Source organism: Pongo abelii, chromosome 1 (assembly GCF_028885655.2).
Source record: "Pongo abelii isolate AG06213 chromosome 1, NHGRI_mPonAbe1-v2.0_pri, whole genome shotgun sequence".
NCBI lineage: Eukaryota > Metazoa > Chordata > Mammalia > Primates > Hominidae > Pongo > Pongo abelii.
In genome coordinates, this window is record NC_071985.2 from 186,599,243 (window position 1) to 186,613,489 (window position 14,247).

Sequence of the window (14,247 nt, forward strand, 5' to 3'; positions counted from 1 at the left end):
CAGCTGGGGTGGTACATCCTCAGCCCTGCCCCACTCCCCTGGGTTCCTCAGTCCCTGGTTCCCTGGGAACCTGTATCATCTACAACAAAGGAGGGCCACCTCACCCTCGGGCCAGCCACCTCTCCTGCCTGGGGCTTCTGGTGACCACAGGATGTGTTTCAGAAATGGTTCTTGAAGTCAGGAGCGTCACCTGTCTATCCCCAGTCCTTCAGGGAAGCATTAGTGAAGAACTCTCCAATAAAACTTTCTGTGGTGGTGGAATTGTACTATTACTTGCTGCCTGGTAGCCACTTGCCACATATGGCTACTGGACACAGTGGCCAATGATACTGAAGAACCAATTTAAAATTTGTATTTTGTTTTAATTACGTTAAATGTAGATTTAAATTGTTATATGTGACCAGTTTGGCTACTGTATTGGGCAATGCAGCTCTAGAAACAAAAGGGGACAATACACCATGACTTGGGGCTTCAAAAACACTTTCACAATCATCTCATTGTCCTGTGAAATAGGTGTTTATCCCCATTTTACAGAGGAGAAAACTGAAGCTCAGAGAAACTAAACGGCTTCCATGCTGATGGAGCCAGGAAGTAGAGACATGATTGAGTCCCAGGTTTCTTGATTTTGATTCCAAAATTCCACTCATACCTCTTTGCAACACTGCCCACCTATGTAGTCATCACATATTTATTGGGTCATTGTTATTTAGGAGTACACTTCTGGGCTAGACACTTAAAAACAAATCAGATACAGGCCCAGGCTTTGCGAGAATCCTTAGACAAAAGCAGTGTAATTGCCACAGTAAGAATATGGGCATAAAAATTACTTTAAGTGACTTTCTTCCAAGTAACTCAAAGCACTTTGCTTTAAATTCCATTTATATCTGATGACTTCCCAATTGATATTTCAGGCCCCAACCTGTGCCCAGAGAACTCTCAATGGGTATACCAAACAGCCTCCATTTGAATATTGAATTGACTTCTCAAACTTGTCCCAAACTTGCTCTTCCCCATTTCAATAAATAACAATTCCTTGCTTCCAGTGTTTCCACCTCCAAACCCTCTCTTCTCTTCACACCTTTCATCTAATCAGCAAAAATTGTCAGCTCTGTCTTCAAGAAGCATCCAGAATGCTCTCCATCTCTGCTACTTCCTCTTTATCAGCATCATCTCTAGCTGGACTGTAACAAACTGCTCTCCTGTGTTCCTCACTCTCCCCCCACTTTTTTCTACAAAGTAGCCAGAGTAATTTTTTCCTTTATTTTATTTTATTTTATTTATTTATTTATTTTTGAGACGGAGTCTCGCTCTGTTGCCAGACTGAAGTGCAGTGGCGCAATCTCAGCTCGTTGCAACCTCCGCCTCCCGGGTTCAAGCCATTCTCCCGCCTCAGCCTCCCAAGTAGCTGGGATTACAAGCGCGCACCACCACGCCCAGCTAATTTTTGTATTTTTAATAGAGACAGGGTTTCACCATATTGGCCAGGATGGTCTCCATCTCCTGACCTCGTGATCTGCCCACCTCAGCCTCCCAATATGCTGGGATTACAGGCGTGAGCCACGCGCTGGCCCAGAGTGATTTTTTTTTTTTTTTTTTTTTTTTTTTTTTTTTACGGAAAAGCCAGGGTATGCTACCTCTCAGCTTAAAGCCCCCAGTGCTTTCCCAAAGTCCTTTCAGTGATCCATAAGGCCCTAAAGCTCTGGCCTCTTATGCTTCTCCGACCTCATTTCCTATCACTCTGCTCCTTGCTCTTCTGGTCCAGCCACAACAGGTCTTCCTGGTCACTCCTTCCTGCAGGTCCAGCCACAACAGGTCTTCCTGGTCACTCCTTCCTGCAGCCACTGCACAGCTCATTCCCTCACCTCCGATAAGCTGACTAAATGTTCCCTTTTCACAGAGGCACTCCCCATCACCTGATCGTGTTTCAATTTTCATCATAACACTTATCACCTCCTGACATTTAATATGTTTGCCTATTGTTGCTCTCCTCCCTCTAGAGTATAAATAAACTGCAGGAATAGATTGGCAGATAAGATACACGATGCTCAGTTAAACTTGCATTTCACATACACAATGAATAATTTTTTAGTATCAGGATGTCCCAGATGTTGCATGGGATGTCTTAATGATAAAAAATTGTTTGCTGTTTCTCTGAAATTCAAACTTTACTGGGTGTCCTACATTTTTATTTGCTAAATCTGGCAACCCTATACAGGAAGACAAGGACCCGGGTTATTTTGTTCATGGCTGTATCCCCAGCGCTAGAACAGCTCCCGACACGTAGTAAGTAAGCTCTCAATAAATATTTATTGACTGAATGAATGTGTTAATTAATCTGAAACGCGCCTAAACTTTTACAAGCCTGTGTGAGAGTCAGAGAGGCGGAGCCTTCATACTTGCTTAGTCCAGGGGGCCTGGGCGGCTGATGAACTTTCGAAGTAGGTCGAGCAGCTGGGCGCTTTGCCTGCCCCGCCCGCGCTCCGCAGGATGCAGGACTCCACCCGGCTCAGGTTCGCAGCAGGTCCCGGAAGCCCTCCTGGGGGCGGGGCCACCCTAATCGGCAGGTGGGACCCAGCCCCAGCCGGGGCAGGGCCCCTTTAACGCCCCACCGCTCCTCCACGACTTTCGCCCCGGCGTGACGTCAACCCGGCGGGTGACCAATGGGAGCGCGGATTACTGGCAGGCGGCGCAGGCGGCCGCTGCCAAAGGGGAAGTAATCTGGGGCTGGAGCGATGGCCCGGGGCTGGAGCCCGCGGCCGCCGCCGCCGCCGCCGCCGCCACCAACACCAACAACAACGTGTCGGGAGCAGCCGCGGCCGAAGCCGGAGCAGGGGCCGGAGTCGCGGCTGGAGTGGGGCCTGCGCGTGTGAGTGGCCGAGAGTTGCCCGTGCCGGAGACCTCAAACTCCGGGCGGGAGCGCTTTCGGTCGGCCGAGCCGCCGTCGCCCGCGGCACCGTGTCCCCAAGGCCCAGACAGCGGGGCGGGGGTCTAGTAGGCGCGGGACTGGCTTCTTTTAGGCCGACCCTTCGAGCAGGGCTCCGGATCTTCCTCGGCCTCGGGCCCCCTTCACGTTCAGGACGGAGGCCGGAGAACGGTGATCATCACATACCCCAGCCGGCTTCCTGGCCCGGGCATTTTCTCTGTGGCCAAGCAGTGTTGGGATTGTAGCTGCTGGGAGCCCCCTCCTGCCGCCACCTCTCCTGCAAGGAAGGGACTGACGCGTTCCCACGTTCTTACTCTGCACCTCCCCACTCTTCCCATTCAAGAACGAGTTTCTCTTCCCTCTCCATTGGAAATCCTGCTTCGGAGGTCCAAAACACCTATTTTAAGCGTGCCCTTCCTCACCTCCTGGAGCACCCTTAGAAGTATTGCCTACTTATCCGGGCTGAGAATCCTTCATTTTTGACTTGGCTTTTTTTTCGCCCTTTGGGAGATAAAGGTCCCTCTCCACCCTCTACTAACACTCTGCACCCAAGGCCTTATCCTTTGGGGTCACCAGCTCCTTGGCCATTTCTATGTGATTTCCCCCACCCATCTGAGTTCCAGTTTCCTCTGGGCTCCAATCTCCAGTCCCTGGCGGATCTGGTCAGTCCCACCCCTAGGTGGGAGTGACCAGGGGGCTCTGGCCCAGGATTCCCAACCCTGGAAGGCAGTTCCAAGGCAGGAAGAGAATTGGGCGTCGGGTACGAACCTGGCAGCTCAGGAGTCGGAGCTCCACTCACCCCACACAAAAAGATGAAAAAGCGCAAAGAGCTCAATGCATTGATTGGTTTGGCTGGGGACAGCCGGAGAAAGAAGCCCAAGAAAGGCCCAAGCAGTCACCGCCTGCTTCGCACTGAGCCTCCCGACTCAGACTCTGAGTCCAGCTCCGAAGAGGAAGAGGAATTCGGTGTGGTTGGAAATCGCTCTCGCTTTGCCAAGTGAGTAGTGGTGAAAGGTGGAATGGGAAGAAGGCATCTCCTTGCACTACCAAGGGGCCACATTGACAGGAAAGAGAAAGGAAGTCCTTAGGAAGAAAAAAGGGTGTAGGCCTTGGAAGTCAAAGAGGGAACAACGGTTTTAGGGAGAAGGTAAGTTCAGATCCTGAATGAAGAATAAGTTAGAGATCTGTCTTTAGGTGGAAAGAAAAGCTCCAAATCTGAGGTGGAAATGTGGACTTGGAGAATGTGCCAAGAGCCCAGGGAGTCCTAAAGAAGCAAAGGATGGAGACAGAGGAGCAGAGAAGCTTTGGGGACTAGACTTTTTGAAACAGTGTAGAACAAAGGAGAAGCAGAGACTTTAAGACTGCAAATTATTTCGTTTTTGCACTCTGGATGAGTCTGAATATTGGTGATGGGGAAATATGGTGAGAGATATACTGTAGGAAGTATGAGCCTTGAGAGTAGGTAGGGTGGGGCTGCAAAAGAAGAGGCATCATTTTCCTTAGCCGTTCATAGGTGGAGAGACCACTAGGCAAATCAAGTAGTAAGATTTGAGGACATTGGGATTGGAGCTCAGGGTGGGAAAGGACTAAAGGGAACTTTAAAAACGCCCTTGGACTCTCTCAGAGCACACTAAAAGAAAAGAGGATTCTGCTGAGGATGTAGAAACAATGGTTAGGCAGAAGGTCGGGCTGCTGACATTGAGTGGTTGGTTGGTTTAAAATGTCTTATTTTGTTAAAGGAAGAGTTTGATTTCTAATGAGCTTTGTCAGCTTAGGCCGTTAAGGGCAATCCTGGGTTTGGGTTATGAAGGTCTGATGAAGTGTTACCTTCATCAGAAGGTACCTGGAGTAGTTACCCTGCTAAGTTAGTTTAGACCTTGAAGGTTGGTTGATGTTTTGTGTGAAATCCAGCCCCTTCTGTGTTTCCTTGCTTCTGAGCCAATAAGCTAGAATACACCAGGTGCCCACTTAAAACTACAGATCCTATTTCTTTCATTTCTTTTGCAGTAAAACTTGCTCAAAAGTTTATAAAGTTTCAGTAAACTGAAACAAGGTTCCCCGGAGTGAGTATGTATTTGAGAGAGAGAAATCAATAGGCAAATTACAGTGCAGAGATGGAATTGCAGAGAAACATTGGTCTTTAAACTTCTGTGACCTGAGCTTGTATTCAAAGACCTCCCTCCTGATGATGACAGCTGCAGTGCCTTTAGGTTCTTCCTTTTACCTGCAGGAACTCCTTCTGTTTATGTGACGTTGGAAACCTTTGTATCCAGTAGATGAACCCTTAATAGGTCATGTTATTTATTCATTTAAGTGCTTTACCCTACCTCCCCTGGTTAATTCACTGGTTATTCATTTAGAGGAGATAATTGCATGGCAAAATGTGTACTATTTCTAATAAAGCTATACCCATAATCACTTTTGTACTCATGGTTGAATTTGTCCTCCTGAGCAGGGGAGACTATTTACGATGCTGCAAGATCTGTTATCCGCTCTGTGGTTTTGTCATCCTTGCTGCCTGTGTTGTGGCCTGTGTTGGCTTGGTGTGGATGCAGGTTGCTCTCAAGGAGGATCTGGATGCCCTCAAGGAAAAATTTCGAACAAGTAAGTGGTTACTCTTTTTTTTTTTTTTTTTTTTTTTTGAGACGGGGTCTTGCTCTGTCGCCTAGGCTGGAGTACAGTGGCGCAATCTCGGCTCACTGCAACATCCGCCACCCAGGTTCAAGTGATTCTCATGGTCAGCCTTCCGAGTAACTGGGATTACAGGTGTGTGCCACCACGCCCAGCTAATTTTTTTGTATTTTTAGTAGAGACGGAGTTTCACCATGTTGGCCAGGCTGGTCTCAAACTCCTGACCTCAGGGGGTCCACCTACCTCGGCCTCCCAAAGTGCTGGGATTACAGGTATGAGCCACCACACCCGGCAGTGGTCAGTCTTTTCAGGGTGTAATCTTGGACTCCTTTCCAAGTTCTGGGACAAAGTCAACCATGCTGAATGAAGAGTTTTGCCCATTCTAGTGAAGCAATTGTACGTTCCTCTCAGTATTTTTATACTCTTTTTGAGCTGTCTGTTTGAATGTTGTAACACTTATTTGTTTTTAAACTCACAAACAAAAGGCAGTGCTTATGCACCAGCAAGACAAGTAGCATCTGAAATAATGGCATTGCAGTCAATGCTTAGCGCGCAGAAGGCAAGAGACTCCTACCCCTAGGGTACGAGTCTAGGACTTGGTGTAACCTGTACTTATGGCTTGCATCTCCCCAGGTATAAAGTGGCAATGACAACACTGGGCTATTCCTTCCACCTCACAGGGCCATTTGAGAAAGAATGTGGGAGCATCTGTCAAACGATTGCCTCTTTAGAAAGACCAAATAGGAGCATAGGAATGGGCAATAGTAAGAGTAGCTAACATTTGTGGAAGGCCTACTCTGTGCCAAGTCTCAAATCATTTTCTTTACAAAATAATCCCGTGAGATGGGTATTATTTTTATTATTTTGTGCTCTTAGAAGGATTAAGTAATTTGTTCAGTGATTAAGTATGACAGAGCTGAGCATCCTCTTGCCCCTTGCTACCCAAATTCACATTTATAACACTACTATCTGCACCACTGTTCCTGGTGGCCTTGTAAGCCTATGCACATTTCTTCAAGTGCCTACAGATCTCTTTGATATCAACTTGGTCAGTAATCTAAAAGAAGTTTAGTAGAAGAAACAGGAAGAACTGGTTTTCTGCATACTTATCAGTTTTCAAGCTTAGAGCAAGGACTGATAGATTTCTCTCCTTAGCTGTGCTTATACTAGTAACATGATCTGTTTCAAGAAAAAAACAGTTAAATACCATTAATGAGTGTTATCATTTTAAAGTTTTAGGAAACTTGAACTAAGTTACATACCCATGAAGGGCTTACAACAACCATACCTTCTTTGAACACTGCAACTGTCATAAATGTTTTTCTCATGAGTGAGTTTTAAAGTTTAAGGAGGTTTTCAAGTCACAGAGTTTTGTATATTCTAAATTGTAAAGTTATATTTTACACATCCAAATTACTTTTTCATTTCTTTTTCTTTTTTTTTTTTGAGATAAGGTCTTGCTCTGTCACCCAAACTGGAGTGCAGTGGCATCTGGCTCGTTGCAGCCTTGACTTCATGGGCTCAAGCAGTCCTCCCGTGTCAGCACCCCACACCCCCAATCCCAATAGCTGAAACTACAGGCACGCGCCACCCTCTGCTAATTTTTGTATGTTTGTAAAAGACAGGGTTTTGCTATGTTGCCCAGACTGGTCTCGAACTCCTGGGCTCAAGTGATCTGCCTGCCTCAGCCTCCCGAAGTGCTGGAATTACAACTTTGAGCCATTGTGCTCGGCCCAAATTACTTTTTCCAAAAGGTATGTTTGCATAGTAGCTTCGACCGAATTTAACATAGAATTTTTTTTTTTTTTTTTATTTTTTTTCAGCAACACTGAAATTTTTGGCTCTAGGTTTCAAGGGTTAATCTTCTAAGCAAAGGAACCAGTTTCAACTTAATCACAGATACCCTAACCTTAATAGCATAAGCACACCAGGAAACTGACCACAAGGCTTTCTCAAGGTCATAAAGACATCTGGCTGCAGAACTGGAATTAAAGTTCTTACTTTCCATCTTAAGCCTAGATTACAGTATCCTCACTTTCCCATCTGAAGCCTAGAAGATTACAATATCCCAACTTCTCTTGGCTGCCTACAGTTACTCAAGTTTTGAACCCAGCCTAAGAACAGCTAATTTTTAGTGTGTTAATGATGTTTCTAGTGATGTTGCTTAAAAAAAAAAGTTAAAATACTAACTTTGGTTTTCTTCTGAGTTTCTGATTCTGGGGCTGGGGATTCGGTATGCCACAATTCTCTGCCAGAATCCTAACCTGGATTACCAATTTTTAGAGTATGGTATAAGAAACAATGAGATATGTACCCCATATTTATTTTTCCTCCTTTATAGTTGTCCTTGCAGTATTGTACAGTGTCTCTGAGGCCAATTTCTTCTTTGTAAGTAGTAAGCATAACTTGGAAATTAGGTTCTCAGAAACAGTGTTCAACCATAAGTAACCACTGAAGACACCTGTCTGTGCCGTCATCTCTCTGTAGTTAATTGGGTTTCCTAACTACAACCCTGTAGTTAGTTAGGCTTGTAGTTCAGCTATAGGCTTGTGCTGTAGCTTGTTTTGATCACATATAGCAATTATTTATTTATATATTTCAAAACATTGCTCAATTCACCCATCCAGGGACTCCTTTTTCTGACTGCTCTGTACCGTGTTTACAGGATACTTACGTAATTTATAGCTTAGCTGAGCTTTTCAGGTAATTTCTTTGGGAATGCAAATAAAGTACTTGTACATATAATAGACCTGGCAATCAGTCAACAAATATTTGTTGAACACTTGTTAATACCAATCCCTGGAAATACTATACTGTCTTCAGGAGATGTCAAGAATTATACCCTGGACTGCGGACCCTGCTTTCTACCATTGAGCCACATTCCCCTGGGACCCTGACTACATTTGTCAGCCAGCTGAATAAAGCAGATTTGGAATTGTCAGTCCAGCTGTTTTGTTGGCTTTGATTCGCTACAATAGAAATGCCAGCACCTGCAATGTCTTCCTGACATTGCAAAGCAGGACTTCCTGAGGGAGGATAGGGAATGGGGTGTAGTCAGCCCATAGGCTAAACCATTGTAGACTACTTAGGAGTTTTTTGTGAGAATCAGTATCTTGACTAAATGGAACCAATCTTGTTAGGTTTAAATAATCTTTCTTTGAATTATGCTTCTACTTTAAAAAAAAAAAATTTTTTTTTTTTTTGGTTGGTTGGTTGGTTGTTTTTGAGATGGAGTTTTGTTCTTGTTACCAAGGCTGGAGTGCAATGGCACGATCTTGGCTCACTGCAACCTCTGACTCCCAGGTTCAAGTGATTCTCCTACCACAGCCTCCTGAGTAGCTGGGAATTACAGGTGCATGCCACCACACGCAGCTAATTTTTTGTATTTTTTTTTAGTAGAGACAGGGTTTCACCTTGTTGGCCAGGCTGGTCTCGAACTCCTGACCTCAGGTAATTCACTCATCTCGGCCTCCCAAAGTGCTGGGATTACAGGCCTGAGCCACCATGCCCTGCCTAAATATATTTTTTAAGGTTAATTTTTTTTTCTTGTTTTTCGAGAAGACAGTGGGATTCACGAACTTGGATAAGACCACCTGCTTGTCTGGCTTTAATACCTTTTTGAGAAATCCAGAACTTCTTGATTTTATTTCTATAAATTTTCCAAGACACTTGCAAGGAAAGGAAGGATTGCTAAAATACCTGAAATAGAAAGCAAAGCAGATAGGCTTCGCTTTTTTTTTTTTTTTTTTTTCTTTTTTCCTCGTCAAAGAGAAACTTGATCGTTAAGCTAAAAGTACTGACTGGCCTTGGAACTCTTAGCTCAGTATTCTTTTTTCCAAAACCAGATACTTCAAAAGACCTCCACAGTTATTCTAAGGAAGATTCTATTCTCAACCATCCTTTTCTGTCACTCCACTATGGAACACTTCACTAAATGAAAAGAAATTTGGAAAAGTATAAATAAATGTGGAAAGTATAAATAAATCAGGCACCTCCTTTTCTGGCCATAAAGACAAAGTAGTGACTGGTCATTTAGCACAGAACTTAATAATGGCCTTGTGCTAACGAGGGCATTAGGGGATATAGGTATCTGTGACCTCTAAAGTATACTAGAAAAAGTACTGGTCCTAGGAGCAGAATGTTTGACTTTTTGAATTCTGGCTTTGCAAAACTAGCTGTAAAACTTAGACAAGTCACTTATTCTTTCTGGGCCTTCACTTTCTCATCTATAAAATATAAAGATGTATTTGTGCTACCAAAGCACTTTGGGCATTCCTCTGTCATAACATCGGTCACACTGTATAGTAATTGTGTGACCATGCCTGGCTCCCCACTAGACTGAAAGCTTCAGGGTCTTTTGTATATACTAGTGCCCGTGCAGGGCTGGGCACATGGTGGGGGCTTAATAACAAGTTGTTGAATAATTAATACATAAAAGTTTATTGCAAACTGGAAATACACTGTATAAATATAAAATATTGCTGTCAGCAATATGTTTACTGTTTGACTGGTATATGTTGACATTTTTCCATTTCCTTATCTTAAAGATTAGGAAATCAAAAGAACTAGGTAAATTCTTTTGAGCATTAACATACAAAATGTTAAGTTGTTTGCTTCTTATGTTGGAAAAACATGAATTAGTAATCATAAGTTGTTTGTTTGTTTTTTTGCTACACTTCCTCCCATTTATGTAATAAAAGTACCTCTACTTGACTTGTCTCTCCTAAAAAGCTCCAAACCAGATAATCATTGTGATCCCCTCTTGGCTCATACGATCCTCAGGATCCAGAATATTTTCAGGGCTGGTCAGCTTTATATGTTTATTAGTTAATAATTGTAACCCATGTTATTTATGTATTTGTCTATTTCCTCTTCCGCTCCTACCTCCTAGTTCATGCGTATAGACTGCAGGAAAGAGAGACTTCGCCCCTTGCCCCTTCGGGGTACCTGAGTGTGGCAGATGTTCGTTGGATGAGTTTTTCTTTATAACCTAACTGAAAATGTATAGGAAATTCAGTGAAATGAATTTAGACTGGCTGGTAAAATGTTTTTACCGTATGAGATAGATATATTCCTGTAAACCATGTGTAAATCAAGTGCTACATTAAAAGCACCTTCTGGGAAGTACTGGGCAAAAGGAAATCAGTATGTGGAAGAAACATCCACACCCCCATGTTTATTATAGCATTATTCACGATAGCCAATATATGGAATCAACCTGGGTGTCCAACAGCAGATGGATAAAGAAAATGTAGTATATATACACAGTTGAATACTATTCAGCCATAAAAAAGAATGAAATCCTGTCATTCTTGGCAATATGGATGGAACTGAAGGACACTGTTAAGTGAAATGAGCTGGGAACGGAAAGTTAAACACTGCATGTTCTCACTCATATGTGGAAGATAAGAAAAGTTTATCTCACTGGGTGTGGTAACTCATGCCTATAATCCCAACAACTAAGGAGGCTGAGGCAGAAGGATCACTTGAGCCCAGGGGTTTGAGACCAGCCCAGGGAAGCATAGCAAGACACCATCTCTAAAAAAATTAAAAATAGCTGGGCGTGGTGGCACAAGCTTGTAGTCCCAGCTACTCAGGAGGCTGAGGCAGAAGGATCACCTGAGCCCAGGAGTTTGAGGCTGCAGCGAGCTATGATCATGCCACTGCCCTCCAGCTTAGGTAATAGAGAGAGATCTCATGTCCAAACAAAATAAAAATATATTTCAAAAAAATTTGATTGTATAGAAGTAAAAAATACAACAGAGGATACTAGAGGCTGAGAAGAGTAGGGGAAGAAGGGATAGGGAGAGATTGGTTAAAGGATGAAAAATTATAGCTAGATAGGAGGAGAAGGTTCTAGTGTTATGTACCACTGTAGCATGACTAGAGTTAACACTAGATAGTTCCAAATAGCTATAAGGAGGATATCAAATATTCCCAACACAAAGAAAAATGATAAATGTTTGAGATGATGGATATGCTAATTACTCTGATCACTATACATTATATGTATGGAAACATTGCTGTGTACCCTGTAAATATGTACAATTACCATATATCAATTTTTTTTAAATGTTAAAGCATGTAGGAAGTCTGTCATTATCATGAAACCCTTTGGCAAACATTTTTGGAAAATGAATAAATATATCATTTCTTTCAATTCTGAATTTTCAGTAGTGAGCTTGCTTAAAATAAGGATACCACCATCACTACTCATTTTTTGGGGGATCTTGTTGTTAAATGTGTTTGGGTTTTTTATTTGGTTTTGTTTGTTTGTTTGTTTTTGAGATGGAGTCTCGCTCCGGCCGCACAGGCTGGAGTACAGTGGCGAGATCTTGGCTCAGCGCAACCTCCACCTCCCGGGTTCAAGTGATTCTCCTTCCTCAGCCTCCCGAGTAGCTGGGATTACGGGCATGCCCCACCATGCCAGGCTAATTTTTGTATTTTTAGTAGAGACAGGGTTTTGCCATGTTGACCAGGCTGGTCTCAAACTCCTCACCTCCGGTGATCCACCCACCTCGGCCTCCCAGACTGCTAGGATTACAGGCGTGAGCCACCGCACCCAGCCTGGGTTATTTGTTGAGGGTTTTTTTGTTTAACTTAATAGTATAACATTAACTCCATTTCATACCCTACAATGATTTCACAGAACAAGCATTTGAACCCTTCTGAGTACCTGGCTCTGTGCTGGCTGCTGGAAATGCATACCCAAGTTAGATCTAGTCTTTGTCCTCAAGCATCTCACCATTTGGTAGAGGAGACAGATGAGTAAAGTTATAGTACCACGTGTTAAGTGCGTGGTAGAATTTGGAGAGGAAAGAGGTGCAGTGGTCCGAGGGTCCTGGCTGTTGGCGCTGAATTGTAAAAGGAATGAACTAGGCCAAAGTGGTAGAAATAAAGAAGAGACAAGCCAAGGGCATGTAGGCAAAAACCATAGCATGTGCAAGGGTCATGAGGCTTCAAAGGTTAGTGTGTCAGGAAGATCAGCTTGGCCACAAGTAGGCTGAAGAGGTAGGTAAAGTGATGAGAAATGTAATTGGAAGTTAAGCAAAGGCGAAATATTTATTCAGGTGATAAATATTGATTGAGTGCTTAAAATGTGTCAGGAGTGTTCTAAAGTGTAGAAATGAACAAAATAGTACATGAACAAATGAACAAAATGTACCTGACCATATAGAAATGAACAAAACAGTCTTGGAGCTTACATTTTAGGAAGTTATTTTATGTGGGTCTTTTATGCCAGTTTTTAGTTTTAAGGCAGCATGTAGTAACTAAGGCAGTCTGTGGCTTTAAAAAAAAAAAAAAAAGGATGTAGGTTTTATTCTGGAGGACCAGCCATTATTAATATTTTATTTTCTATGAAAAGGGAAAATGCTCTTTAAAGAAAGAAGAGAAAGCATTGTTTCAGGCCTCTACCTTCAGGCTGGCAAATCCCTAAACCATTCAGGAGCTATTGTTTCCCAAAAGAAAGGCCAAATATCACACTATACTTCACCTAGCATATTCTTTTATCTTCTATTTCATTTTGAGTTTTGGGGTGATTTAAGACTTAAGAAAATACTGTTTACTACTTATGAGAAAGAGTAAAAATCTTAGTCCTCGTAACAGCGTTCGAAAGGTGGTAAAACCTCCCCCTTGCAATTGACTAAGGTAGAAAAAATAGATTTAAGCATTTAGAAATATAACTTATAATCTCACCTTGGGCATTAATGGAGTAGATTTATAAATCTTAATTGACTAATCTAAAAGCTCCTAAATTGAGCTGGTCAGTACTTAGCATTTATCATCTATGGCCAGCTGTCTTAAGTGCTTTACAGCCGTTCTCTCACTTAATATTAACAATCCTGTGAAGTATATTTTATCTCTGTATTACAGATGAGGAAACTGAGCTCTAAGAATTTGAGTAATTTGCTCAAGGTCATAGTAAGTCACAGAGTTGAGATTCAAAGCCAACTCTTTCTGCTCACATTCTGTTATGATTTTTAGTTGGCTAACTTTTAAAAGTTGCATTGCCAGCAGTGAAATAGCCCCAGTTAAAATGGGAGCTTTAGTGTGAAAGATATATATTTACATAAATAAAAGAACAATGTCAGAATTAACTTTTATTAATCCATCTTCTTTCCTACTGTTTGATGATTTTTTTCATCTTAGGACCATGAGGGCACTTTATGCTAGTTATGATTGTTCTTATTTTGTCTTTTTAGTGGAATCTAATCAGAAAAGCTCATTCCAAGAAATCCCCAAACTTAATGAAGAACTACTCAGCAAGCAAAAACAACTTGAGAAGATTGAATCTGGAGAGATGGGTTTAAACAAAGTCTGGATAAACATCACAGAAATGAATAAGCAGGTAGTAAAAGTTTGATTTTTGCTGTGTAAGCTATGAATATTTGTTTGGTTGTTTAGTATGAATAGGGTATAGAGAATTGTAGGTATAGGGAATTCATTTCAGATTGTTTTACTTTTTGAAATGGGGTTTTGCATACTGTAACCCCAGCATATTAAAGTCAGGTAAAATAGTTATGCATTTACCAAATATTTAAAATGTTAATCCTTTCTGCAAAAGAAAATAATTCTACTAAATATAGCAGTTGAGAGAAAGTTGGAAGTTTCTTGAGTCACCCTTTCCTACACAGTAGAGTAGGTGTCAGATAAAAAAGGAGTGTCATCTAACCCCCAAGAAAAGTAGGTAA

The 14,247-nt window shown here is 42.5% G+C and overlaps 1 protein-coding gene across 2 annotated transcripts in view; it reads left to right on the forward strand.

Annotated features, from left to right (window-relative positions):
* Window positions 1-2,655: 2,655 nt before the first annotated feature.
* Window positions 2,656-14,247, forward strand: part of EFCAB14 (EF-hand calcium binding domain 14) — a 44,135-nt gene continuing 32,543 nt past the window's right edge. The window contains exons 1-3 of one of the 2 annotated variants that reach the window (XM_002810872.6): window positions 2,656-3,920; window positions 5,379-5,527; window positions 13,759-13,904. In XM_002810872.6, coding sequence (XP_002810918.1) covers window positions 3,736-3,920; window positions 5,379-5,527; window positions 13,759-13,904 — 480 coding nt within the window. In that variant the 5' untranslated portion in view covers window positions 2,656-3,735. The remainder of the gene's footprint in view (window positions 3,921-5,378; window positions 5,528-13,758; window positions 13,905-14,247) is intronic. The other variant, XM_009250766.4, reaches the window with a different exon arrangement.